This window comes from Ursus maritimus, unplaced genomic scaffold (assembly GCF_017311325.1).
Source record: "Ursus maritimus isolate PB19 unplaced genomic scaffold, ASM1731132v1 scaffold_17, whole genome shotgun sequence".
In the NCBI taxonomy this organism is placed as follows: Eukaryota; Metazoa; Chordata; class Mammalia; order Carnivora; family Ursidae; genus Ursus; species Ursus maritimus.
The window spans coordinates 43123741-43148925 of record NW_024424119.1 but is presented as its reverse complement, the minus strand read 5'-3'; the positions used below and the strand labels follow the sequence as shown (position 1 = coordinate 43148925).

The following is a 25185-nucleotide window of genomic DNA, read 5'->3' as shown; positions in this document are numbered from 1 at the left end:
GCTTGTTACAAATTTCGTACTTGAAGCAATTTGCATTCTATAATTAATGAACATTAAAATGCATCATTACAAATGGAAACAAATGGCTTGGTGATGTTGAAAACAGGGCTGGGAAAGAGTGAGAGAAGGCCCAGGGAATGGGAAAGGGGGCTGGGAGGAGTAAGGCAGGGCCAGCATGTTATTGGAACAGTTGAGGATTAGGAGTCCCTCCCTCACTCCAATCCTCAAGACTTTAAGGCTCAGGGACTCAGGCCCAGGGTCGTCCTGTGAGTCCTTGGCTGCAGTGGAACAGAATGGAGGCTGTGAGGCTCTGGAGCTCAGCTGAACTGGGTTTCTCATCCACTTACTGAAATGCCTCTGGTGAAAGAGCAGCCCTCCAAGGAATGAGGTCATTATGAGGTGGACCTCCCCCTTTTCTTCTCCCCACTCTCAGCCCCACAGAGTCTGCCTCTCAAGGCTTCTTTTTATAAGCCCTAAGAAAGTGCTTAGAGATAACTGAATTCACTGACTTCAGTAATCTCTTCAAGGTAGCAAACCGAGTCACTTCACAACCTTCAATGCCTTCCAGTTGTACTTAGAATAAACTCAAGATGACTTCCCATGGCTGAAGTCAGGGGTCGACAACTTTTCTGAATAAAGAACCGTGTAGTAAATATTTTAGGCTTTGCAAGTCACATGTGTGTGCGTTGTTGTTGTTGTTATTGTTTGATCTCATAGTCTTCCTTAAAAGCAAAAACAAAAACAAAACTTTAAAAATGTGAACATTCTTAGCCCTGTGCAAAACAGGCCATGGGGGAATAGATGTCTTTTCTCTCTTTCTCCTGCTAAATACAACTAAAAGTGTTGGAGGTTACATATAAAAAAACATAAGTCTGTGAAAGGTGGAGAGAAGAAGGCAGACCAGCTAGGAACTTGGGGGCCCATGGAGATATGGTGGCCAGTACCTTGGGTTTTCTGTTTGCCTCATATGTTTCAAGTTTGGAGCTGAAGGAGCCAGCAAGTCAGAAATGCCAATAGGTAAAGACCAAACAAAAGAAAACAACAACAACGAAGAAAAAAAACAAAAACAAAAACAAGCAAAACAAAAAAAACCCCAAAACCCAAAGCCTGCTCTCCTCAGCCAAAGTCCCAGGAAAATGGCAGCCTACGAAGACAGAATAGTGTTAGACAATAATCATTCTAGCCAAACATCACAGAAAAAACATGGTCCAACCCCAACCCATTCTAACAAACGCCAGATAGGGAGCTAGACTTCCATCCTGTATCATTACAGTCTGATAATACAGTCCTCCCCTTTCCTTACTGCAGTGATGTCAGAGAAGGCCAAGTGGGAAAACTGGGATTCTACTTCCCCTGACAGTAATGAGGTATGCCTCTACTTTCCCCTACTAGAACCGTGTCAGAGGAATCCAGATAAAATAGAAAGTTTAAGTAAGATCCAGAGTTAAAACATAATAACATAACATAATGCCCAAGTTGTCCAGGTTTCCATCAAGAATCACTTGTCGTACCAAGAACCTGAAAGATCTCAAATAGAATGCAAAAAAAAAAAAAAAAGATTGCCGATAGATGCCATTATGAAGATAACAGGAATATAGTCATATTAATGACAAATATGTTAAAATAGCCATCATAAAAATGCTTAAACAAGCAATTATAAGCACAAATGAGGAAAACATCAGAAAGAACGAGTTCTCAACATTTGCTGCAACATGGACAGCACTGGAGGAGATAATGCTAAGTGAAATAAGTCAAGCAGAGAAAGACAATTATCATATGGTTTCTCTCATCTATGGAACATAAGAACTAGGAAGATTGGTAGGGGAAGAAAGGGATAAAGAAAGGGGGGTAATCAGAAGGGGGAGTGAAGCATGGGAGACTATGGACTCTGAGAAACAAACTGAGGGCTTCAGAGGGGAGGGGGGTGGGGGAATGGGATAGACTGGTGATGGGTAGTAAGGAGGGCACATATTGCATGGTGCGCTGGGTGTTATACGCAACTAATGAATCATAGAACCTTGCATCAGAAACCAGGGATGTACTGTATGGTGACTAATATAATGTAATAAAAAAACATTAAAAATTAAAAAAAAAAAAACAAATGAGGAAAACAGAAAGTCTTATTAAAGAAGTAGAAGATATAAAGGAGAAACATGAATATTACAGAACTGAAAAATACAATAACCATAAATTTTTGAAAACTCAGTGAATTAACTCAACTAGTAGATGGAGAGGACAGAGAAATTAACCAGTGAACTTAAAGACAGAGCAATAGAAATTACCCACTCTGAACATCAAGAGAAAAGACTGATAAAGAAAATAAACACAGTCTCAAGGGCCAGAAGGAGAGAAGAAAGAGTGGAACTGAAAAATTACTCAAAGAAATAATGACTGAAAATTTTCAAATTTTGTAAAATTCATAAATATACATATTTGAGAAGCTGAGCAAACTCCAGATTAAACACAAAGAAATCCCTGCCAACAATCATAGTCAAATTTCAGTTTTTCCAGGAAAAATTCTTGAAAGCAAGGAGAAAGAAATGACATCTTACTTATAGGGGAAACATAATGTGAATGATGGTTGGAATTCTCATGAGAAACCATGGAAGCCAGGAGGAGGTGGCCCAGCATTTTTAAGTGTTGGATGAAAAACAAAAACAAAAACTGTGAACTCAGAATCCTGTGCCCAGTGGGTATCTTTTTGGAATGAAGGAGAAATCAAGTCATTCTCATATGAAAGAAAACTAAGAGAATTGGTTGCCAGTAGACTTATTCTAAAGACTGGCTAAAGGAAGTTCTTGAAACAGAAAAGAAATGTTAGAAGAAGCAATTTTAGGAATGGTGGGAAGGAGAAAGAATACAACACGAATATGGGTAAATGCAATAGACCTTCCTTCTCTTCTTGAATTTCCTACATTATGTTTGACGGTTAAAGTAAAAATGGTAGCACTATGTGATGTGGTTCTAAATGTATTTGGAGGAATATTTAAGAGAAGTATGTTGCAGGGGCGCCTGGGTAGCGCAGTCGTTAAAGCGTCTGCCTTCGGCTCAGGGCGTGATCCCGGCATACCGGGATTGAGTCCCACATCGGGCTCCTCCGCTATGAGCCTGCTTCTTCCTCTCCCACTCCCCCTGCTGTGTTCCCTCTCTCGCTGGCTGTCTCTCTGTCACATAAATAAATAAAATCTTTAAAAAAAAAAAAAAGAGAAGTATGTTGCAGATGAGAGAAGATAAAGGGACATCAGGGAAGTAAGGTTTCTATACATCACTTAAGTGGGTAAAATGATGGCATAAGTAGACTGTGATAAGTTACACATACCTAGAGCAAACACTAAAAACTATACAAAGAGATGTACTTAAAAACACTATAGATAAATCAAAATGGAATTTTAAAAATGTTCAAATAACCCACAAGAAGACAAGAAAAAGAAAACAGAAAAATGAAAAATGGAGATCAGAAAAAACTTGAGCTCTAAAATACAAGTAATCACATTAAATGTAAATGGTCTAAAAGTAAAAATTAAAAGGCAGAAATTGACAAAGTTAATTTAAAAATATGCCCCAATTATATGTTGTTTATAAGAAATTCACATATCATGACTTAGGCAGGTTGAAAGTAAATAAAAAGGCATATGCAAATCAAACAAAAGCGGGAGTAGCTATGTTCATATTAGATAAAGTAAGTCAAAGGGAAATCATATAATAATGAAAGGGTCATCCACCAAGAAGTCATAGCAATCCTGAATGATTATGCATCAAACAACAGAGCTATAAAATGTGTAAAGCAAAAACCAATAGAACTGAAAGGAAAAAAAGAAAAATCCATAATTACAGTTGGATACACCAACCTTCCTCTCTCAACAACTGATATAACAATTAGAAAATGAGTTATAGAATAACTCAATGATACTATCAACTACAAGGATCTAGTTAATATTTATAGAACACACTGCCCAGCAACAACAGAATACATATTGTTTCTAAGTACTTATGGAACACATACCAAGATAGACCATATCCTGGGCCATGAAAAAAACCTCAGTAAATTTAAAAAATTCAAATTATACAGAGTGTATTCTCTAGCTACAATAGAATCAAACTATAAAGCAATAACAAATAACAGAAAAGCTTTAAATATTTGGAAACCTCACAATACATTTCTAAATAATCCATGGATTAAAGAGGAAGTCTCAAGGGAAATAAAAAATACACTGAACTGAAAGAAATAAAAATATGGTATGTCATAATTTGTGGGACACGGGTAGCATAATGATCTGTTCTTGCCTTGTAAATTTCTCTGTGTCTTTATATTTAATGAGGAGGAAAGTTATAGCCATGAATGCATACATTAGAAAAGAAGTTTCAATTAGTAATGTAAGCTTCCACCTTAAGAACCCATAAAAAAGAGAACAAAATAAACCCAAAGCAAGCAGAAGAAAGGAAATCAATGCACTTAAAAACCGAAAGAAGAAAAATACACAAAAGTCAATGAAATAAAAAAAAATGATAGCTTGAAAACATCAAGAAAATTGGGAAAAAATAGCAAGACTGATAAAAAGGGAGAGAAGATGCAAGTTATCAATATCAGGAATGAAACAGGTTATATACAATACCATTTCCAATGCCTAAAAAATAATGAAATACTTTGATGTAAATCTAACAAAACATGCATGGGACATGTTTGCTGAAAATGGCTGATGAAAGATATTTTTTTAAAGATTTTATTTATTTTATTTGAGAAGGAGAGAGAGAGAGAGAGAACATGAATAGGAGGAGGGGCAGAGAGAGGGAGAAGCAGACTCCCCACAAAGCAGGGACTCTGACATGGGTCTCAGTTCCAGGACTCTGGGATCATGACCTGAGCTGAAGGCAGATGCTTAACCAACTGAGCCACCCGGGAGCCCTGATGAAAGATATTTTTAAATGATCTAAGTAAATGGAGACACAAACTGTGTTCATGGATTGGAAGACTCAACATCATAAAGATTTCCATTCTTTTCAAATTGATAGAAAGTTTTAGAATAATTCCTATCAAAACCTCAGCATGATTTCTTTTTTTTTTTTTGATACAGACAAGATTTTCCTGAAATTTATATGGAAGGGCAAAGGAACTAGGAGAAGCAAAATTTCTTTTGAAAAAGTAGAATGAAGTGGAAGGAGTCAGTCTATCCTTTATCTAGATGTAAATAACTATGGTAATCAAGGCTGTGGTGTTAGTAGAAGGACAGACCTATAGCTCAACGGACAAAATAAAAACCCAGAAATGACCCACACAGATAAGCTCAATTTGTTTTTTGTTTGTTTGTTTTTTATGTTTTTTTTTTTTTTTCCCCGAAGAGGCTAAAGCAATTTACTGGAGAAAAGGGAGTCTTTCCAACAAAGGATGCTGGTACAACTGCACATTCACAGGCAAGAAAACAAACCTCAGTGTAAGTCTCACACCTCGTGCAAAAATTAACTCAAAATGTATCACAGAATTAATTGTGAAACATAATGCCATAACACTTCTAGAAAAATACACACACACACACACACGAGAAAATCTTTGAGATTTGGGCTTGGCAAAATGTTCTTAGATTCTAAAAGTATGATCCATAAAAGAGAAAATGGTAACTTGGATTTCATCAAAATTAAAAACATTTGCTCTGTGAAAGCTCATTTGAAGAAGATGAGAAGACAAGTTACAAACTGGGAGAGAAAATACATTTGCAAGCCACATCTCTGACAAAAGTCTAATGTCTAGAATATATAAAGAACTCTCAAGCCTTAACAGTAAAAAAATCCCAAATCATTCAATCAGAAAATGGGCAAAAGACATTAAGAGACATCTCACTGAAAAGGATATACAGATGGAAATGGAGCCCAAGAGAGATTCAGCATCACTAACTACTAGGAAAATTCAAATTAAAACCACAGTGAAGGTATTACTACACATGTATCAGGATGGTGCATATATATTATATATTATATATATAATATATACATAATACGTATTATGTATACATAATATATACATAATACGTATTATGTATGTATAATACATAATATATGTTAATATATAATATATGTTAATATATAATATATGTTAATATATAATATATAATGATATAAATATATTATATACATAAATATATATATGAGTAAATAAATAAAATGGCAATTCCATGGTGTGAAAAAAGATAATATATATATATATATAATGTATATATATATTACATCAAATACTGTTTAGGGTGAATCACTCATACATTACTTGTGGGAATTTAAACTAGGACAGCCACTCCGGAAAACAGTTTGGCAGCTTCCTAAAAAAATTAAATATGCAACTATCATATGACCCAGAAATTATACTTCTTGGCATTTTTTTTCAAAGAAGTGAAAATTTATGTTTACACAAAAGCTTGTATGCAGATGTTTATAGCAGCTGGTCATTACAGTGAAGAACTGGAAACAACCCGCATGGCCTTCAGCAGGTGGATGGTTAAATACACGATGGCATGTCCATACCAAGGAATACTACTGTGCAATAAAAAAGGAGCTGAATGTTGATACATCAGCAATCTGGATGAATATGAGAAGAATGTTGAGTGGGGAAAAAGAAGCCAGTCCCCAAAGTTCACATATTTTATGATTTTATTGATGTTATATTCCTGAAATGACAGAGATTCTATAATTCATTCTAAAGAATTCTACAATGTAAAGGAATGGAGAACATGGCGGTTTCTGGGAATAAAGGAAAGGGTCAGGTGGGAAGTGGGTGTGACTTTAACAGGGCAACAGGAAGAATTTCTGTAGTGATGCAAATGGTCTGTATCTTGATGATCAATGTATGTATCCTGGCTGTGATAATTTTTCTATCCAAGATGTTTCCATTGGAGGAAACTGGTCAAAAGGTACATGGGATTTCTCTATACCATATTATTTCTTAGAACTGCATGTGAATCTACAATTATCTCGAAATATAAAAAATATATAACAATTTTTTAAAAAAAGCAAACCAACAGGGTTCAGACTGGATTTGGCCTGCAGATCAGTTTGCCAACTCTGGCTTAAGGGATTTGGTCACTGCTTTCCTCTCACACCTTGCCTTGTGCTAGCCAACCTTGTTTTCTCCTGTGTCACTAAGCTTTACTGTCTGGTCTTGTCTGTTCCATAGACAGGCCAACACCGTTCCTCCCTCAGGACTCTCCTACTTCCTGTTCCTTCTTGGATGACACTTCCCATTTGAATTCACCCAGGAGACTCCACTCATTATTCAGGCTTCACTCAGATGTTCAGTGTATGCCTCCTTCACTCCATTCACTTGGTTCTTTCTTCCTCTCTCTTTTTTCACACCATGGAATTGCCATTTTATTTATTTACTCATCAGTCATTTTTCTCCTCTCTAGAATTTAAACTTCATGAGAACAAGGCCTTGTCTCTTGTGTTTACTGTGACATTTTCAGCACCTGGTACATTTGGTTAGCACTGAGTAGGTGTCCAATAAATATTTTTTGAATGATCCAATGAAGGGCTTGTATAGGTAAGAAAGAAGCTGATAGTTTTAGTTAGGTTTCCTTTTGGGGGGTTCAGTTCATTCATTTACCATTTGTTCACTTGCCCTTCATTTATGAAGTACCTACTATGTGCTGGGTTCTAAGCCAGGCACTTCAGGCATGCTTTCTCATAAAGTCTCCAGAAATGCCTCCAAGAGAGGCACCGTTACTCCCGTGTTCCAGCTGAGGGACCTGAGGGGTTCTCTGAGGTGAAGCACTTGTGCCGTGCCGCTCAGGGTCACAGAGCCTGCGTGGAATCAGGCCTGACTTCAGTCCCCATCCTCTTGTCTCCAAGCTGTCCCCCCATTTAAAGAAAGGAAACCGAGGCCCAACTGGGTTCCGGGGCTTGCCCAACACACAAGGCAGGTAAGCAGAAGTGCCTGGACAGGAGTTCTGATCTTCCTCTTTCTAGTATGGTGGCACGTCTCCCTTGTGCTCAGGGACATCCTCTCCCGACCAAGAGGAAGACTTCTCTGACCAAGGCCTCCCTACTCCAGTAACCGCTAGTCACTCACACTGCCAGGGTTTTGGTTTTCCCATTCACATTATACTGTGCTTCTTTGTATGTTCTATTACTAGTCCTCTGTCTGACAGATACATAATATTCCTTAGCTCTCAAGCTAGGTTCTAAGCTCCTTCAGATTACCCACAACAGCAGCTGCCACTTGCCACGAGTGCTGTGCTGAGCATCTGATGCATTTAACTCCCGGTATTAGTATCTATTGCCCCTTAACAATCATCCCAAAACTGAACAATGGAAACTGAATAGCTTTTACTATCTCACATCATCTTTGAGCGTCAGACATTCAAGAGTGGCTTAGCTGGGTGGGTCTGGCCCCTCTGAGGTGGTAGTCACGGTGTCAGCGGACTGAACGGGCCTGATTGGGGCTGGAGGGTCTCTTTCCAAGCTCACTCATGTGCCGCTGGAAGGTCAGCCTCACTGGCTGTTGGCCAGAGGCTTCCTTCCACTCCTTGCCCCGCGGGACTCCCTCTAGTACTGCTCTCAACATGGCAGCTTGATTTCACCACAGCATGTGGTATGAAAGAGAGGCAGGGAGACAGAAGGAAGCCTCGGTCTTTTATAATCTAGTCTTGGAAGGGATAGACCATCAGTTCTGCCATATGCTAGTGGTCATGCCGAACGGCGCCGGTGCCGTGTGGGAGGAGACTACACCGGGTGCGAACGCCAGGAGGCGGGAATCGCTGGGCGCCATCTTTGATGCTGGATACAACTCTGTTTACTCCTTACAGTAATCATACAAACGTAGAGGAGGTTGAGTTACTGGCAAGAGGTTACGCCGCTTGTCAGAAGCAGAGTTTGGATTCAGACCCGAAGTTAACACACAGACACACTCTACATCCTGTCTGGCACTCAGATGACTCTTTTGAAAAGTAGCAAGCAGCCGCATCATTGCAGATAGTAGGCTAACGCTGACGCTGGGGACAAGGCAGGAGGGTCCATTGTATTATAACCTTTGCATTTTGGTGAAGGAGACAGATGACAAGCAGTGAAGTAATTGAAGTAATATGCAAGTAATCTTGAGTGATACTAGTAGATTTAGTCTGCCCTCGCCGACCCCCAAGGACTCAGGGCATGAAGAACACGCTGGACGAAGGGATGATCACGTGAAGGTGATGTGAAAACCTACTTTATCTGCTCAGAAGACCTCTCCCTTGGTCACAGACCAAATGCAAGTTTAATTCTAGCTCTGCCTTTCGTTCGCTGTGTTATGTTAATCAAGGACCTTCACCTCTCTGAGCCTCTGTTTCCCATCTGTAAATCATCATCAGGTTTGCCTTCAGCCAGCAAATGCTTCAACGTAAAGGGTAGTAAGTGTGGTGGGTGGAGCCCCAAGGCGAGATGGGGACCTGGCTTTGTACCCTCTGCTCATGTGCTAGGGGATGTGGGGTGATGGACACCCTCCTCCTCTCTGAGCCTCCAGTTTAAAGTAAGGAAGTTAAGTCAGCTCTAAATCCCTCTTTGCTCCAATGTCCTGAGACAGGAAATCCATCATCAGTTAGTGACAGGGGAGTAGAGTGAGTTGCCTGGGAGTTAGGTAAGAGCTACAGAGCCAGAAAGCCTGAAAAGCCCCACCCCTGCCACTTCTCCTCGGTTTCCTGATCTGGAAAATGGGACTAATGACACTACCCACCTGACTTGGTTTCCTGTGGCCACTGTACCAAATCACCACAAACCGTGTGGCCGAAGACGATGGAAATGTACTCTCTCTCAGTTCCAGAGGGCAGAGGTCTGAAGCCATGGTGCTTCTGAGGGTCCTGCTCCCTCCGGGGTCTCACTTGCTTTTTTTCTACTTCGGGCAGTTGCAGCATTGACTGACTCGTGGCCACATGGCTGAAATCTCTGCCCTGCCTTCACGTGGCCTTCTCATCTGTGCGAGTCCTCTCTCTGCCTCTATCTTAGGAGGACATCCGTGACCACATTCAGATTACCTTGATAATCCAGCTAGTCCACGTAATGCAAGGACTTTAATTTAATCACATCTGCCAAAACTTTACCATAGAAGGTGACATTCACAGGTTTCAGGAGTGAGGACAGAAACATATCTTGGGGAGCCTACCACACTACCTCATAGGCCTGCTGTAAGGACTAACTCAGTAAAAACAGGTTAAGTGTTTAGATCTTGCCTGGATTACAGAACATACTTTTTTAAAGAATAAAAGTGGCAGAGAATCAGCAGGGGGTAGGAAGGACTATGGGTGATTTCGTGCCCCCATTCCCTCCTGTCACCTGGTGAGGTCAGCCATTCTTTCCAGCACTCATCCCTGAGTCTCTGCAGACAGACAGACCCAGCCCCAAGTACCCGTAAATGGCTCCCAAATGACCCCGTGACCAGGTGCCCTCCTGTCTGACCGTGAGTGTTCCAAGACAAGCAGTGGCTTCCTCTAAGCTTGTATTAATATTTACAGCACTTCACTCACATGGAAAATTGATTTTTCTTCTTAAGCACAAAATGTAGCCAGTTTTATAACCTTTCTGCAGCTTGACAAAGGCCATTTATAACCCACTTTCTCTGTCACCCTCCCTGGCGCCAGTCTCAAATGTCTCGAAGAACTCTCATGCATTTGTAATTTCTTTACATTTCTTCTTAGGCAAAATTTAATTTCCAGGACAGCTGACCTGTTGTTGTTGTGGTGGTGGTGGTTGTGGTTGTTGTTGTTATGGTGGTCTTTGTAAATTGATTTGTGTGTGTGTGTTTGTTACTGATGTTGTTCGGGATGGTGGCTTGGGGAAGGGACTGGAGGCGGGGAATGTGTGTACCGTGGGGCCATTTTAATCAGTGCTGTCCAGTGATGGATGAGGAGGGCTGAGCTCTGGGTGTTCATCTCTGTGGACAGGCAATGCCAGCAGGGTGACTGAAATTAAAACTTCGTACCTCGTTTTCAGTCCCAGATGCAGGAGGGTTGATCCTGCTTCTCTGTCTGCCAGAAAGGAAAAGATGAGCTCAGCTCATCAAATGATGGAAAAGAAATAGCCAGTTGTCCCTACAGTATAAGATCTTCCCTTTACAGAGTACTTAGCAGATGCCAGGAACACTGATAAGAGCAATCGGCCGAAGTCATTCAAGATTGGAGTCATTGGCATTTTTTAGGGACCGGAGTGCTGCTGGTTTGGTGACCTGGAGAGAGGTGCCCATGGCCGGGCAGAGGATCTGAGGCACCTACAGAGGACCTTGCCTATGAGCTTAAGGGAGATTCAAGGTGGTGGTAGTGTTGTTGTTGTTGTTGTTGTTGTTGTTGTTGTTGTTGTTGAAAATGCACTTAGGTATTTCAGCCAGGGAGGAATGATTTAGAAATAGCACTCTGTTGGCCATCAGGAGGATGGTGTGGAGGACAAGACCAGGCTGGAGTTTGCAGGTTCCTGCTGTGGGCACGCAGGAATCCTATTCAGGACCCCAGAGACAGGGATGGAAATGAAGAGACAAATTCAGGGAAGGAAGAGAACTCACATGTGACAAGTACCAAATGGTGTGTGGAATTCTGAAGTAAGGTGCATGCTCCCAGGATCCAGTTTAAGCTTTACAACAAGTCCATAGGCGTGGGTGCCATGCCCATTTAACAGATGAGGAGGCTGAGGGTCGGGGATGGTGAATAACTCGCCCCAGATATCACAGAGGGAGAAGAGGAAGAGCTGAAATGTAAATTCATATTAGTAGAACTCTTTAAAATATATCTGGCTGCTGGCCAGAGTGATTTTTTTTAATCAGTGGCAGACCCTATTAGACCATAATAAATACAATAATGATGATGGTTCCGGCAACGTCAATAGTCATAGCAGCTAACACCTGCTGTCCAGTTGCCATGTGAGCAGCAGTGTTCTGAGCACTTTGCTGACGGTACCCCTTCATATTCTCTCACATCTCCTGGGCAGATACTGACAAAAGTCCCATTTCGCAGGCAGGCACACTGAGGGTCAGGGAGGCCATACAGCTATGAATTGGCCAAATAAGACTTTGATTGGAACTGGCTCTGTGGTCCCTGTCACATGCCCCCTTTCAGAAGGTGGGAGGAGAGGGCTTGAAGGGACCCACCGCCTCCTCGGCCGTGACCGCCCTGTTGCTCTCTCCCCCTGAGCAGTGCCCCGAGGAGCTGAGGCCCATGAAGGACGGCTCCGGATGCTACGACCACTCCAAAGGTATTGACTGCTCAGACGGCTTCAACGGTGGCTGCGAGCAGCTTTGCCTGCAGCAGACGCTGCCTCTGCCCTATGACGCCACCTCCAGCACCATCTTCATGTTCTGCGGGTGAGTCTTTGTCCCCAAGGCCCAGCCACTCCCTTCACAGCAGCCGGAGATGTGGGGAAAAGGTCAGGAGCTGCAGTCAGGCCAAGCCGGGCCTGACCTTCAACGAAATGCTTTCTGTGTCTGCTCTTGTAGCCCAAGAAGCAAAAGGCAACACAATAACCTTCTATTGGGTATTGGGAGGAAGAAGTAAAATAAATAATTGATTAATAGTTCCAATAATAAATGGAATCCATGCTCAGGCTGTGTCCTAGGGTCGGGACTGTTTTCTGCTGAAGCCCCTTCTGCATCTCCCCTACAGCCCCAGCCAGTGTAGTTTGGAGACGAGAGCAGGCACCTCAGTGGTGTCATTGAGAAACCAGCAGGTGTGCACATAAGGACACAGGCTTAGGCCAGGCTTTCCACTGCAGGAGTTTAGCAGTGCCCATTCAGGGACGGCCTCTCTATGCCCTAAGGCCCTATCTGTAAGAAGAACCAAGTGGGGGCTGGGGGGGGGGGAGGAGGCCATGCAGGCCAGTGCTAAGAAGTCAATGGCATTTTAAAATTCCTCTGAGCCTGAAAGAAGGGCCATGTTGGGACCAGCTTGCTGAGTGGCCCAGGACAAGTCGCTTTTCCTCTCCGGGTGTGGTCTGATCACCTGTAAAATGAGAGCTTTGGACAGCAATACCGACAATTTCTTCCAGTATTTTCCATACAGAGGACCGTAGTGGGAGTTATCTCTGTCCTGAATGGCATCCGCGGAGGGCTTGGTCCTCAGCGATTACTCAGGAGAAAGGCTGCACTTTTTCTTCTGCTTCACTCTCCTCCTGGTGACATCTTAGTTTTTAAAAATGTGCTCCTCCCTTGACATTCTGGTCTCACACAAACGATCCCGTGCTCGTGCAAGAATGTCAGTCATTGAAATACACTCGTGCTTTAGTTAAGATAGAAAAACAGAATGAGATTTAACAAGAACCTGTTCATTCCTACGTCTTGTGCAAAAGAGGCTGGGGGAGCGTGTATGAGTTTAATCCCAGTTTAACAGAAAATGAATTTTTCGTGCACGGTTCTAGTCCAGGGCTCCAGTGTTCCTTTGGGACATATTTCAGGGTCTCCCTCCCCCCCGCCCCAGTTACACTGGGGCTGCAGGTGCCTTTGAGCAGGTGCTGGAGCAGCTTGCTGGAGGCGCTAGATATGTATCAGTTAAATAAATAAGAAATAAATTAGTGTATGCAGACCTGAATGTATATCTGTCTCTCCTCAGCTTAAGTGACTGCAGGGCAGTGTTGAGTAAATTATGCATGGGCTTAGATCTGAGGCTTGAATACACAATCAGCTGTGTGCTTATCATTATTTTTCTCCCTGTGTACAGGGTGTGTGGGGGGGGGGGAGTGTCTTTCTGTTGCAAAAACAACAGTAACAGCAGCCAGGACAGCCGTAATGGACTTGGACACAGAGACCGTCAGCACCTTCCGTCCCTAGCACCCTGCCGCGGTCAAGGGGAGTCAACAGACTTTGGTTCTCACCCAAGCTCTACAGGTGACTCTCTGTTAGACATTGGGCAAGCCTCTGAGGACCCCTGCTCTTCCGTTTCTTCATCTCTAAACTTTTAATAACAGTTACCTCAGTATAAAGATGGTTGGGAAGAACGCAACCATTTACTGTTTATTACTCCTCTAAGGTTAAGTCATGTGCCCAAGGTCACATGGCTAGTAATGTAGCTCACTACCTTCTTGCTGTGTGACCTTGAGCAAGTCACTTAACATCTCTGTGCCTCCCTTTCCTCATCTGTAAAATAGGGATGGTAATAGTTATCTCTTTATGGAGTTGTCCTGAGGACTAAAATGCATTACATCACAATTTATATGACTATCTGTAAAGTGCTTTTGAAGTATAGTTGAGATACAGTATTAGTTTCAGATGTACAACATAGTGATTTGACATTTATATACGTTATGAAATGCTCACCATAGGTGTGGTTACCGTCTGTCACCATCAAAGTTATTACACCGTTATTGACTATCTTTGCTGTGTCATGCTTTGCAACCCCATGACTTCCTTATAACTGGAAGTTTCTTCCCTTGATTCCCTCTCTTATTTCACCTGTCCCTCCACCTCCCCTCTCCTCTGGCAACCACGGGTTTGTTCTCTGTATTTATGACTCTGTTTCTGTTTCGTTTTGTTTGTTTCGATTTTTAGATTCCACGGATAAGTGAAATCATTTGGTATTTTTCTTTCTCTGACTTCTTTCACTAATACACTCTCGATCCAACCATGTTGCTGCAAACGGCAAGATTTCATTTTTTTTGGATGGCCGAGTAATATCCCATTGTATGTGTGTGTGTGTGTGTGTGTGTGTGTGTGTGTATACACACACATACATACACCACATCTTCTTTATCCATTCATCTGTGGATCGACACTGGGCTGCTTCCATATCTTGGCTATTGTAGAAAATTTTGGAATGAACATCAGGGTGCATGTATCTTTTCAAATTAGTGTTTTCATTTTCTTCAAATACCCAGAAGTCGAACTGCTGGATCTTAGGGTGCTTCTATTTTTATTTATTTTGAGGAACCTCCATACTGTTTTCCACAGTGGCTGCACCAATTTACATTCCCACCAACAGTGCACTGACGCTCCCTTTCCTCCACTTCCTTGCCAACACCTGCTCTTTCCTGTCTTTTTGATATTAGCTGTTCTCACAGGTTTGAGGGGTATCTCTTTGTGGTTTTGATTTGCATTTTTCTGATACTTAGTGATGTTGAATGCCCTTTCATGAGTCTATTGGCTGCCGGTGTGTCTTCTTAGGGAATATGTCTCTTCAGGTCCTCTGGCCATTTTTTAATCGGATTGTTTGTTGTTTTTTGGGGGGGGGTGTTGTATATCCAATAAGAGGTTAATATCCCAATGAAGAATTCTGAAGTCATAAATAAGATCGAATGGGTGGGAGTTTGCTGTGAGCTGTTGAAGCCCATCCGAATGCTGATAAACAGGACAGAAAAGAAAAGAAAATCCAGGTCTCCTAAAACCAACTGCAGTGTCAAAGTGTTTTGGAAATTGGCTATTAAGGATGCAAATGAGAAGGTACCCACAGTTGTTAGAAGCACTATAAACAAAACAATGAAAGCCATTAGCAGGTACTTGTGAGAAAGTTGGTGGAGAGAAGTGGCAAGCCTTGAATTAAGCAAGGAAAACAAACCTTTGCTCAAGGAGACATTCAAAACTTACTCAGAGCTCCGCGACCTCTCTGAATTTCCTGGGTAGGGGCAGGTGTATTAAACCTCTGTGCACCCAGGACAGTCCCCGCAGCTAACTCATTAAGTGCCTGTACAGGCCATGACTGTGCCTAGTGCTTTGATTACAATAGGCTGTTTAATTCTCCGAACAACTCTACAAAGGAGGCACTATGATGATCCCCAGTTACCCTCAAGAAAACCAGGCACACAGCGGCTCTGTGACTCGGCCAAGGTCACTCAGCTGATAAATAGAGGCTTTAGGGTTTCCATCCAAGCCGTGTGGCTCTAGGCTGTGTTACTCCTGGCCTCTGGCTACTTGAAGCTATGTAATCTTAAGCAAGTCATTAAACTTCTCTGAGCCTTGCCTTTCCAGTAGAATCCGCTGGGATTGTGAAGATAAACGATATTATGCATGCATAGGGACTAGCACACGTAAGCACCCGGGAAATGGTAGTCACAGCTAGTGCAAGAGGTAGAAAGCCATCGGATTTCATCACTCAGTGACTGAACTGTAGGTCTTGTTCACCATCTCCACCTAGAACAGTGCCTGGCACATAGTAGGAGCTCAAGTAATCATTGTTAAATGATGTTCCTCGATTAACGTGGCTAAAGGAGTTGTTCCTGGTCCAGTCTTCCCAGCTGCGATTCCAGCTGTCTCCCTTTTCCTAAATTAGGCCCCTTGGCTTCAGCTTCTGGGATTTTGGCAGCGTTGTTCCTTCTGCCTCTCCTCTCCTCCTCCCTTGCACCATCCTGCTTGCCTGTGGGGCCATTTAGCTTAGACAGCTCTGTTTCAATCCTCCAGACTCAGTGAAGATAGAACCTTCTCTGATAAGTCTTCTTTGAGCCCCATGGGGTGCAGGAGTGAGATGTGCAGTTACCCCAGAGCTGGATAATAGAATACCTCGCTCTTTCAAGTGGATACTACTTAAATATTGGCTCAGTTATTTATCAAGTGGGGTTAGGGCATGCAAAGAAAGGACTTTCTTTTCTTGTTTATTTTGATTTGTATTTTTTCAGTTCTACCCACAAGACCCTCTTCCAAGGGAGAGGGCCATTTGCATGTAGCCTTGAATTCCAATTTATCCCCCCAGTGAAATCTGGACATCTCTTGCAGACTGGACCTGTAGCTAGCTGCCCTGATTGTCAGCCCCTAGTCAGGCCACAGTCCACACAACTGAGTAAAGTATCTTTCTCTGGGGTCACACAGCACCCCTCCCCCCAACCCGAGCTTCTCTCTGTGGTTACCCCATTGCTCTTTTGACTATCTGCTTTGCTGTGTGGTCCTCATCACACTTGAGTTCCTCATGGTCAGGGACGAGGTCAAAGTCGTCTATGGATCCCCTTTGTCACTCCCCACTGTTTGCCCCCAGAACTTCTTCAAAACCATAATCGTTGAATTAAGGAATTCATCTACCTGGGATTTTTTTTTTTTTTTTTTTTTTTTTTTTTTTTTTTTTTTTTTTTTTTGTAATAGAGATAGCCAGTGAGAGAGGGAACACAAGCAGGGGGAGTGGGAGAGGAAGAAGCAGGCTCCCAGCGGAGGAGCCCGATTTGGGACTCGATCCCGGAACACCAGGATCACGCCCTGAGCTGAAGGCAGACGCTCAACGACTGCACCACCCAGAGGCCCCCATCTACCTGGGATTTCTTGTAGCTACTCTGTGCTTGGTCTTTTGTGGGATGCTGAGAACACTAAGAGCACTGAGTACAAGTCCTTGCCCACCTGGGACAGAGGGGACACTGAAGGTAGGTGGCTAAGCCTCACTTGGTCCCAACTGATGTTGACAGAGCCCAGGTACCAGTGTGGTAGAGAGAGGCAGGTGAATTTGAGAGAGGTGGGGAAGGGCATTGGAAACTAAGCTGAAGCATTTAGAATGAATCTTAGAGATGAGGGAGCAGCACCTCCCCGAAAGACCTCAGTAGGTTACCTAGCAACCAAGTTTGTATCATTTGTATAGTGTGTTTATAATGTATTCTGTGCATTCTTCTATGAGAACTTAGTATTACCCAGATAATAAAAAGATAGTAGTGACCAGAGCCATTTGTAAGGAGAGAAACAGAAAGGTAGGAAATGGTTTCAGGATCTTGACATGGGGGTGTTACTCAGTGTGAGATAAATTTAGCTCTGTGCTTCTTGGCAACCGAAGTAAACAGGAAAAAACAAAACAAAACAAGACAACAAACCCTGGTAGATTATATAGTTGTCCTGACTTGACAAAAGGAAGGTTGTGGTTTTTGTTGTTTTATTGTGTTTTGTTTGTTTTAAGGGACACCTTTTTCCTGACATAATGTGCTAAGAAAGATGTTCCCTGTATATTTTTAAATAAATCATAATCAGGGGTGCCTGGGTGGCACAGCGGTTAAGCATCTGCCTTCGGCTCAGGGCGTGATCCCGGCGTTCTGGGATCGAGCCCCACATCAGGCTCCTCTGCTATGAGCCTGCTTCTTCCTCTCCCACTCCCCCTGCTTGTGTTCCCTCTCTCACTGGCTGTCTCTATCTCTGTCGAATAAATAAATAAAATCTTTAAAAATAAATAAATAAATCATGATCAAGTCCATTAATATTTTTTGAAGTTTCAGATATTTCTCAGATCTTTCAGAGCAGAAAACTGAGGCCCAGAAGGGTCTCACAGCCGTTTGGGAGGTGAAATTGGGACAAGAGATATCCCATGTTTCTCTCTTCAAATGTGGATGTATTTAATGTATTTAAATGTAATTTAAATTAAAATGTAATGAAAATGTATTTAAAAACGTGGGCTCAAAGAGCACATCTAACCTCACATAGTCCTTACCAGACTATCTTTTTAATGTCATTTTTATGTGATTTTAGGAGGGAGAGGAGATAAGTACTTGGTTTGATAGTCATAGTGAACTGGAAGCCACTCACTTTCGTGGTCAAGCTTGCGTGCTTTCCAGCAGGAGAAACCGCTGACCTCTGGAAGGGAGACGCTGATCTGAAGCTTGACCATCAGTAACTAGTTGCAGGGTGTGGGAGGTATTCATCGGGGCACTTGTTTTTTTGTGGTTTCTGACTTTTAGGGTAGGGACTGCATTATCCTCCCTCTGACTTCTAATGGAAGGAAGAGGATTTTACCTCCCACAGTTAACACAGAACATCCTCATACAATAACATCAAACATTACAACCTCATGCTCCCAGCTGCTTGAAACATTTTGCAAAAACTCAGGTGTAAGACATATTCATGGACAGTTGACAGAAGCACACAGAAGTTCATTCATTCATTCAGAGAGGGTTTTTTTCAGCGTGGGCTCTGTAAACATTAGTCCCATATGCAGCTGAAAGACAAAAAGGGGCAGCTCAGTGGTCAAGCCTACATGGGAAAAAGTCTGTAACTCTAGAACTGCCTTGAAGGTTCACCCTGCACCTGGGGGTAGTAAAGGCTCTGACAAGTCCTGCAGTGGTGAAACATCATATGTCACTGTTTCTAAAGTGACCACATTTTCCATTTTCAAATCTCTGAAATTAGGATGCATTTTACTATCAATGCTTTGACAGAGTTAAAAAAAATGTTTTTCTTTCTTAGTGTTAGGTAAAATGCTAATGTTTCTTATAAGTGTTAAGGGTCTTAGAATAGATACATTGTTACATAATTTAACCAGACTTCCCCACGGAATTCTGTTTCCTTTCCTTTCTTTTTCTTATTTCTTCTTTTGTAAAGAATACCCTTGGGTACCTTACATTCAAAATGGATTTTCTAGAAACTAAAATTTTCCCTTGAGTGAAACCTTCAGATGGAGACCACTCTGAGAACAGTCTTACTTATCTTTATTTTGGTTAATGTTGGGACAAGCCTGAGGGCCTTCATGAGAAGGACACCCATGGCATTGGTTAGAAGGGTTTGTGTGATTGAGGACCTTAGCTTCTAGTCCACAGAGAGTCATGGTCCTGACAGCCCCAGGGTGGGATTCATCACAGGTGTCAGGTGCAGTATTATGGACAGCTGGAAAAGCACCCATTGCTCTCTTGCCTTGGTGGTAAGATACTCAGATTTATCCCTGACATTGGTCCAAGCCTATGTGATGTACAGTTCTTTGAGCTCTTCTTACCTGACCTTTTCTGTGTTTTTAATTTTTTTCCCTAGGATTTAATTCTTTGTCCTATTAAAACAAAAACAAAAAACCAAAAAACGGTTTCTAGTCTATGCATTTCAATACATAATTTCTGGTTCCATAAACCATGGAGGAAGGAATGAATAACCAAGCAAGTAAATACATGAATAAATAAATACTCTGCTTTGAGAATCTGTGTAAATGTCATATCTCTATAAGGTCCCGATTTCCTCTCTTGAAAGACAAGCAGATTGGAAATAGTCATTTGCACTAAAGTAGAATGAGTGCTAGATTTGGAGTGGGAAGATCCAGGTCAAGGTACTGGTTTTTCCAAAGTGCTTGTGTGGTCTTGGTCGAGGAATTTTAAAGTGCCAAGCCTTGGGGTCCTTGGTGGCAGTGTCGGAATGAAACTCCCCATCCGTGATGTCGCTCTAAAGATTAAATAAAACATGCTCTTGGCTAAACACGTAGAGGTTTTATGGCGCAATCTCTAAAGGCCCATGTAGTTCTAGTATTCTCTATAATGTGATAGGTGTGTTAAGGGTAACACATTCATTGCCTTCAGCTAAAATGCCCAGTTTGTATCTTAGTACTTATTTTATGTTTTTGATTTTGGCATATGTATAAATATAGTTTCATGCAGAAACTTGGCTGGTTTCCTGTGAGCCTACACGCTTTAGAATTTCGGTAAGAAAATCTCCCAGACGACAGAATGTTCTAAAGAAACTGTATAATTATGTTGCATGAAAAAAAAAAAAAGGAAAAAAGAAAAAAAAAGAACAGAAACCAACAACTAAACAGACCTTTGCATAAATCACCCATCTTGTGCCCTGAGGTGGCTTGGGGGAGAGAGTGCCTCATGTTTCAAAACTCAGAGGATCATTTACCTCTGAGTCCCTATGTTTTTATGAGTCCCTATTTTTTTTTCTACTCCCTGCATCTCCAAGTGTCTTACTAAGCATACCCCAGGCCGTTTATCTCCCCTCCTTCCTCTCCTGCTGAGCCACAATCCTTTCCTACCTCCAGACAAAAAAATCACCGTGAACCTACAGCTGTAACATGGCTAAAATCACACACACACACACACACACACACACACACACACACACACACTCTTACACATGCTTTGAAATATGGACTCCCAGGTCTCTGTCCTGGCACCCTATCAATAAGGTATATCTTCAGGGCAAGTCACTTAACTACTCTAAACCAGTTTTCTCGTCTGAAAATGGGAACCTTTCCTCCCTGTTAGGATCTCACATTGGTTTCCTAAAGCTTTGACAATGAATCACCACAAACTTGGTGGCTTAAAACATCGCAGATTTATTATGTACAGATGTGGGGGTCAGCATTCCTACAATCAAGGCATCAGTAAGACTTAAAGTCCAGAGGAAGAGCTTGTTTCTATCCGTCTCTCTTCTGATTCTACATTGTATCTCCTTCTCTGACGCATTTGTCTACTTCTTATGCTCTTATAAGGACCCTTATGATTACATTGAGCCCAGCCCAGATAATCCAGAACAATCTTCCCATCTCAAATGTCTTAACTTAAATCACATTTGCAAAGTTCCTTTTGCCGTCTACAGTAACATATTCACAGGCTCTGCGGATTATGACACAGACATTTTGGGGACACCATTATTCTATCTACTACAGGTTATAATAAGGAGCAAGTCAGTTCATCTATAGAAAAAATATTCCACTAGCCTGTGGAATCCTGATTGTAAAGTAGGGCTGAGCTTTGCTTATGTGTGTGTGTATGAATGTTTGTGTATACATACATTTGTATAAATACACATATGCATACATATGTATGTAGTGTACATGTTTAATTTCTATGTAAAATTACACATGTATGCATTCATATATTTTAAATATATGAATATGTATTTCCAATGAATGACACATCAAAGTTCCCAATTATGTAGTCTGAATAATAATAATAATAATAAAAAATATGTTGATTTTAAGAAATCTGGATTTAGAGAGAAGTAGAATTTGAGACACTCTCTGGTAAACGCAAATGAGCTAACAGATGAAATAATCCTAAAGTAATACATGACTATAATGACATTAATAACAGCAGCAGCAGCATTAAAATGGCACCGTGTGTAACACATTGTCTATTATATGACACAGGCAATGTTGTCCTTTATGTAAGTTATCTCTATTCTTACATCAGCTCTGTGATCAGGATAACTATTATCCCCATTTAATAGATTGTGACACTGAGGCCTAGAGAAGTTAACAGATTGGATCAGGGTCAGATGGCTGGTAGGGGTCATAGCCTCTGTTTGAACCCAAGTTTAATTCGATCCAAACTCTGAGCTCAACACCTGTGTTCCCTTAAGTAAGGGGCATGAAATCTCAATAAATTCAGCAAAGTAGAAATTATGCAAGCTATATTCTGAGACTAGAATGCAATATTATTACATATTAACAGCCACCTAGCTAGCAGATGAATGTCTCCACTTGAGAACTAAAAACCAAAACCAAAACTAAGTAACCCTTGGGTGGGGAAAAAAAACCAAACTCAAATGACCACTTCTTTAAAAATGAGTAGGGGCAGGAAGGCTGCATAGCAAATTCATGGAATTTTGCGAAAAATGGGCAAAGCAGTCAGAAGCTCCATGTCATTTATTGAGAAGCAAGACAGATTGAAAATAAACAAATAAAGCATTCAAATCAAGAAGCCGGAAAAAGAATTATAAAGCAAAGTCAAAGAAAGCAGCAGGAAGGAATTAGTACAAATAAAAAAGAGAGAGAGCCTCATCAATAAAATGCAAAAGCCTGTTGAAACGAGAGAGAGAGAGAGAGAGAGAACACAAACACATTAAGAATGAGCAGGGACATAAGCACAGAAGCACAGAAGATAAAACAAATTTAATGAGAATACTGTGTACAACTTTATACCAATAAATTTGAAAGTCTTGATAAAATGCATTATTTTCTTAGAAAATATAAATTACCAATTGGAGTCATGATGGTGTAGAAAATCTAAACAGACAGATAACATAAAATGATCAGAGAGCTAACTATCTACAATTGAAAAGAAGACATGAGCTCAGGGCATTTATAGGCGGGTCCTATCAAATCATTAAGGAATGCATAACCACTATCTTTTTTTTTTTTTTAAAGATTTTATTTATTTATTCGACAGAGATAGAGACAGCCAGCGAGAGAGGGAACACAAGTAGGGGGAGTGGGAGAGGAAGAAGCAGGCTCATAGTGGAGGAGCCTGATGTGGGGCTTGATCCCACAACGCCGGGATCACGCCCTGAGCTGAAGGCAGGCACTTAACCGCTGTGCCACCCAGGCGCCCCGCATAACCACTATCTTGTATAAACCAAACCCGAGAAAGAAAATAAAAGGGCAGTTTTATTCCAAAATCCTAGCAAAGTCCTAATACCCAAACTTGGCAAATATATACTCATCCATTTAGAAAAATCTGGTAGATGTATTAGAACTGATGAGCTCCTTATGTGGCAGGATGAAAAATCAAGTCACAGAAATCAGTAATAGCTTTCCTCAATATCAGTAATGACTAACTAGAAAACATAAGGGAAAACGTAAGTGAAAAACTGATCCTTTTCCTGATGTGGAAAAGACTGTAATAATAGCAGCTATCCCTGACTCTTTGTTTGGGTACACCAAATTCCAGATATAACTCATTTAATCCTCGCAGAGGCTCTCTGAGGTGGGAACTTCCTTATAGGTAAGCAAAGAAAGTACAGAGAGGTTAAGCATTTTGTCCAAGGCCACACAGCCAATAGAAGATGGAATCAGGATTTAGCGTCTGGTGGTCTGGATCCAAAATGCATGTCTGTAAGTTCTGGTGTGTCCTACATTGCATAAATACTGTGAATAAGCCCCGGCACGATACGTGCAAGACTTTTCTGCCCCGAAGTCTAAAACTTCAGTGAAGGTTTTAAAGGAACACTGTATACGTGGAGCTGTGAACTACGTTTCTGAATTAGCAAACTCACAACTGTAAAGATGCTAGGATAAGATCAGCTAGGTTGCGGTAACAAATGAAGTCTCCCAAGCCAGAAGCTTATACACAAAAGTTTATTGTAAACTTTTCATGCAAAATCCATTGTGACTGAGGCTACCCTCTTCCATCCTGCAGTATGCATTGTGGTCTCCAAGCTTGCCATAGCAAGAGAAGAGAGGGCTTGAGAATTACACAGGATGTTTTGGAGGGCTGATATATATATATATATATATATATATCCCACACACATATCTTAAAGGACAAAAAATTAAATCTTCCCCCAAATTGGTCTACCAGTTCAATGCAATACCACCCAAAATTCCACTTGGGTTTTATATGGAATTTGACAAGTCAACTCCAAAATTCATTTGAAAGGAAAAATAGTTAAGAACAGTGAGGACGTTTTGAGATAGAAAATCAGTGTTTACAATGGGGAAGAAGCTTACTTTACTATATGCAAACTATGCTAGAAAGCTACAGCAATTCAAGCAGTATAGAATTATTACAGTACTATACAGACAACTAAATAGGAAAAATTCCAACCACGTATACATGGTATACATGTGATTTAGTATGTGACAAAATAACAGTTTACATTAATTAGTGAACTGGATGGACCCTTCAGGTAATGGTTACTCATTTAAAAAATAAATAAGTTAAAATAACCCCTCCTACCATGCACAAAATTAAATCCATTTAGATTAAACAACCAAAGATGAAAAAAATGTTGTAACTAAAATAATATACAGAAATATGTTTTATTATCTTGTGGCTTCCTAAGCATTGTGCCAAATTCAGAAATAATAAAGGACCAGAATAGAGAGGTTATAAGATATCAAAAGTAAGATTAAAATACAAGTACAGACTAGAAGAAAATTTCAATATATATGGAAGGTGAAGGATAACTACCCAGAAAATATGCAAAGCATACACAAGCCAGTAAGGAAAAAGACAAATATCACAATAGAAAAAAAAATGGTCAAAGGACGTGGATGGACAATCTATAGAAGAAGAAATACACACGGCTGTCACATGAAAAGACAGTAAACCTCAGCAGTAATCAGGGAAATGCAAATCAAAACAAAAATGAGTTGGGGCACTTGGGTGGCTCATTTGGTTGAGTGTCTGACTCTTGATTTCAGCTCAGGTCATGATCTCAGGGTCCTGGGAGCGAGCCCCACATCTGGCTCTGAACTCAGTGTGGAGTCTGCTTGGGATCCTCTCTTTCCCTCTCCTTCTGCCCCTCCCCCACCTTAAATAAATAAATAAATAAATAAATAAATAAATAAATAAATAAAATATTTTAAAAAATGAGTTATTTTTTCCCATCTCAGATTGGCAATAATGAATATGAAAGATTTGGGGAAATGGGCTCTCTTATTCGTCAGTGATAAATTTGTAAACTGGTAGAGCCTCTATAGATAGCCTTTTAGTAGATCTACCAAAATTTTTAAATTCATGAACCACTGACCCTGCAACCCCTCTTCTAAGATTTTTTTTTCTAGAAACACATACATGTGCATAATAATATATGTACAAAGATCTTAATTACGACACCATTTGCAATAACAAACAGCTTACGAACAACCAAAATGCCCATTATTAGCT

General features: G+C 41.1%; 1 protein-coding gene across 1 annotated transcript in view; it reads left to right on the top strand.

Moving 5' to 3' along the window:
- Nucleotides 1-25185, top strand: part of ASTN2 (astrotactin 2) — an 844435-nt gene that overhangs the window by 521375 nt on the left and 297875 nt on the right. The window contains 1 exon segment of the mRNA XM_040631793.1: nucleotides 12132-12298. Within this exon segment, the coding sequence (XP_040487727.1) occupies nucleotides 12132-12298 (167 nt within the window).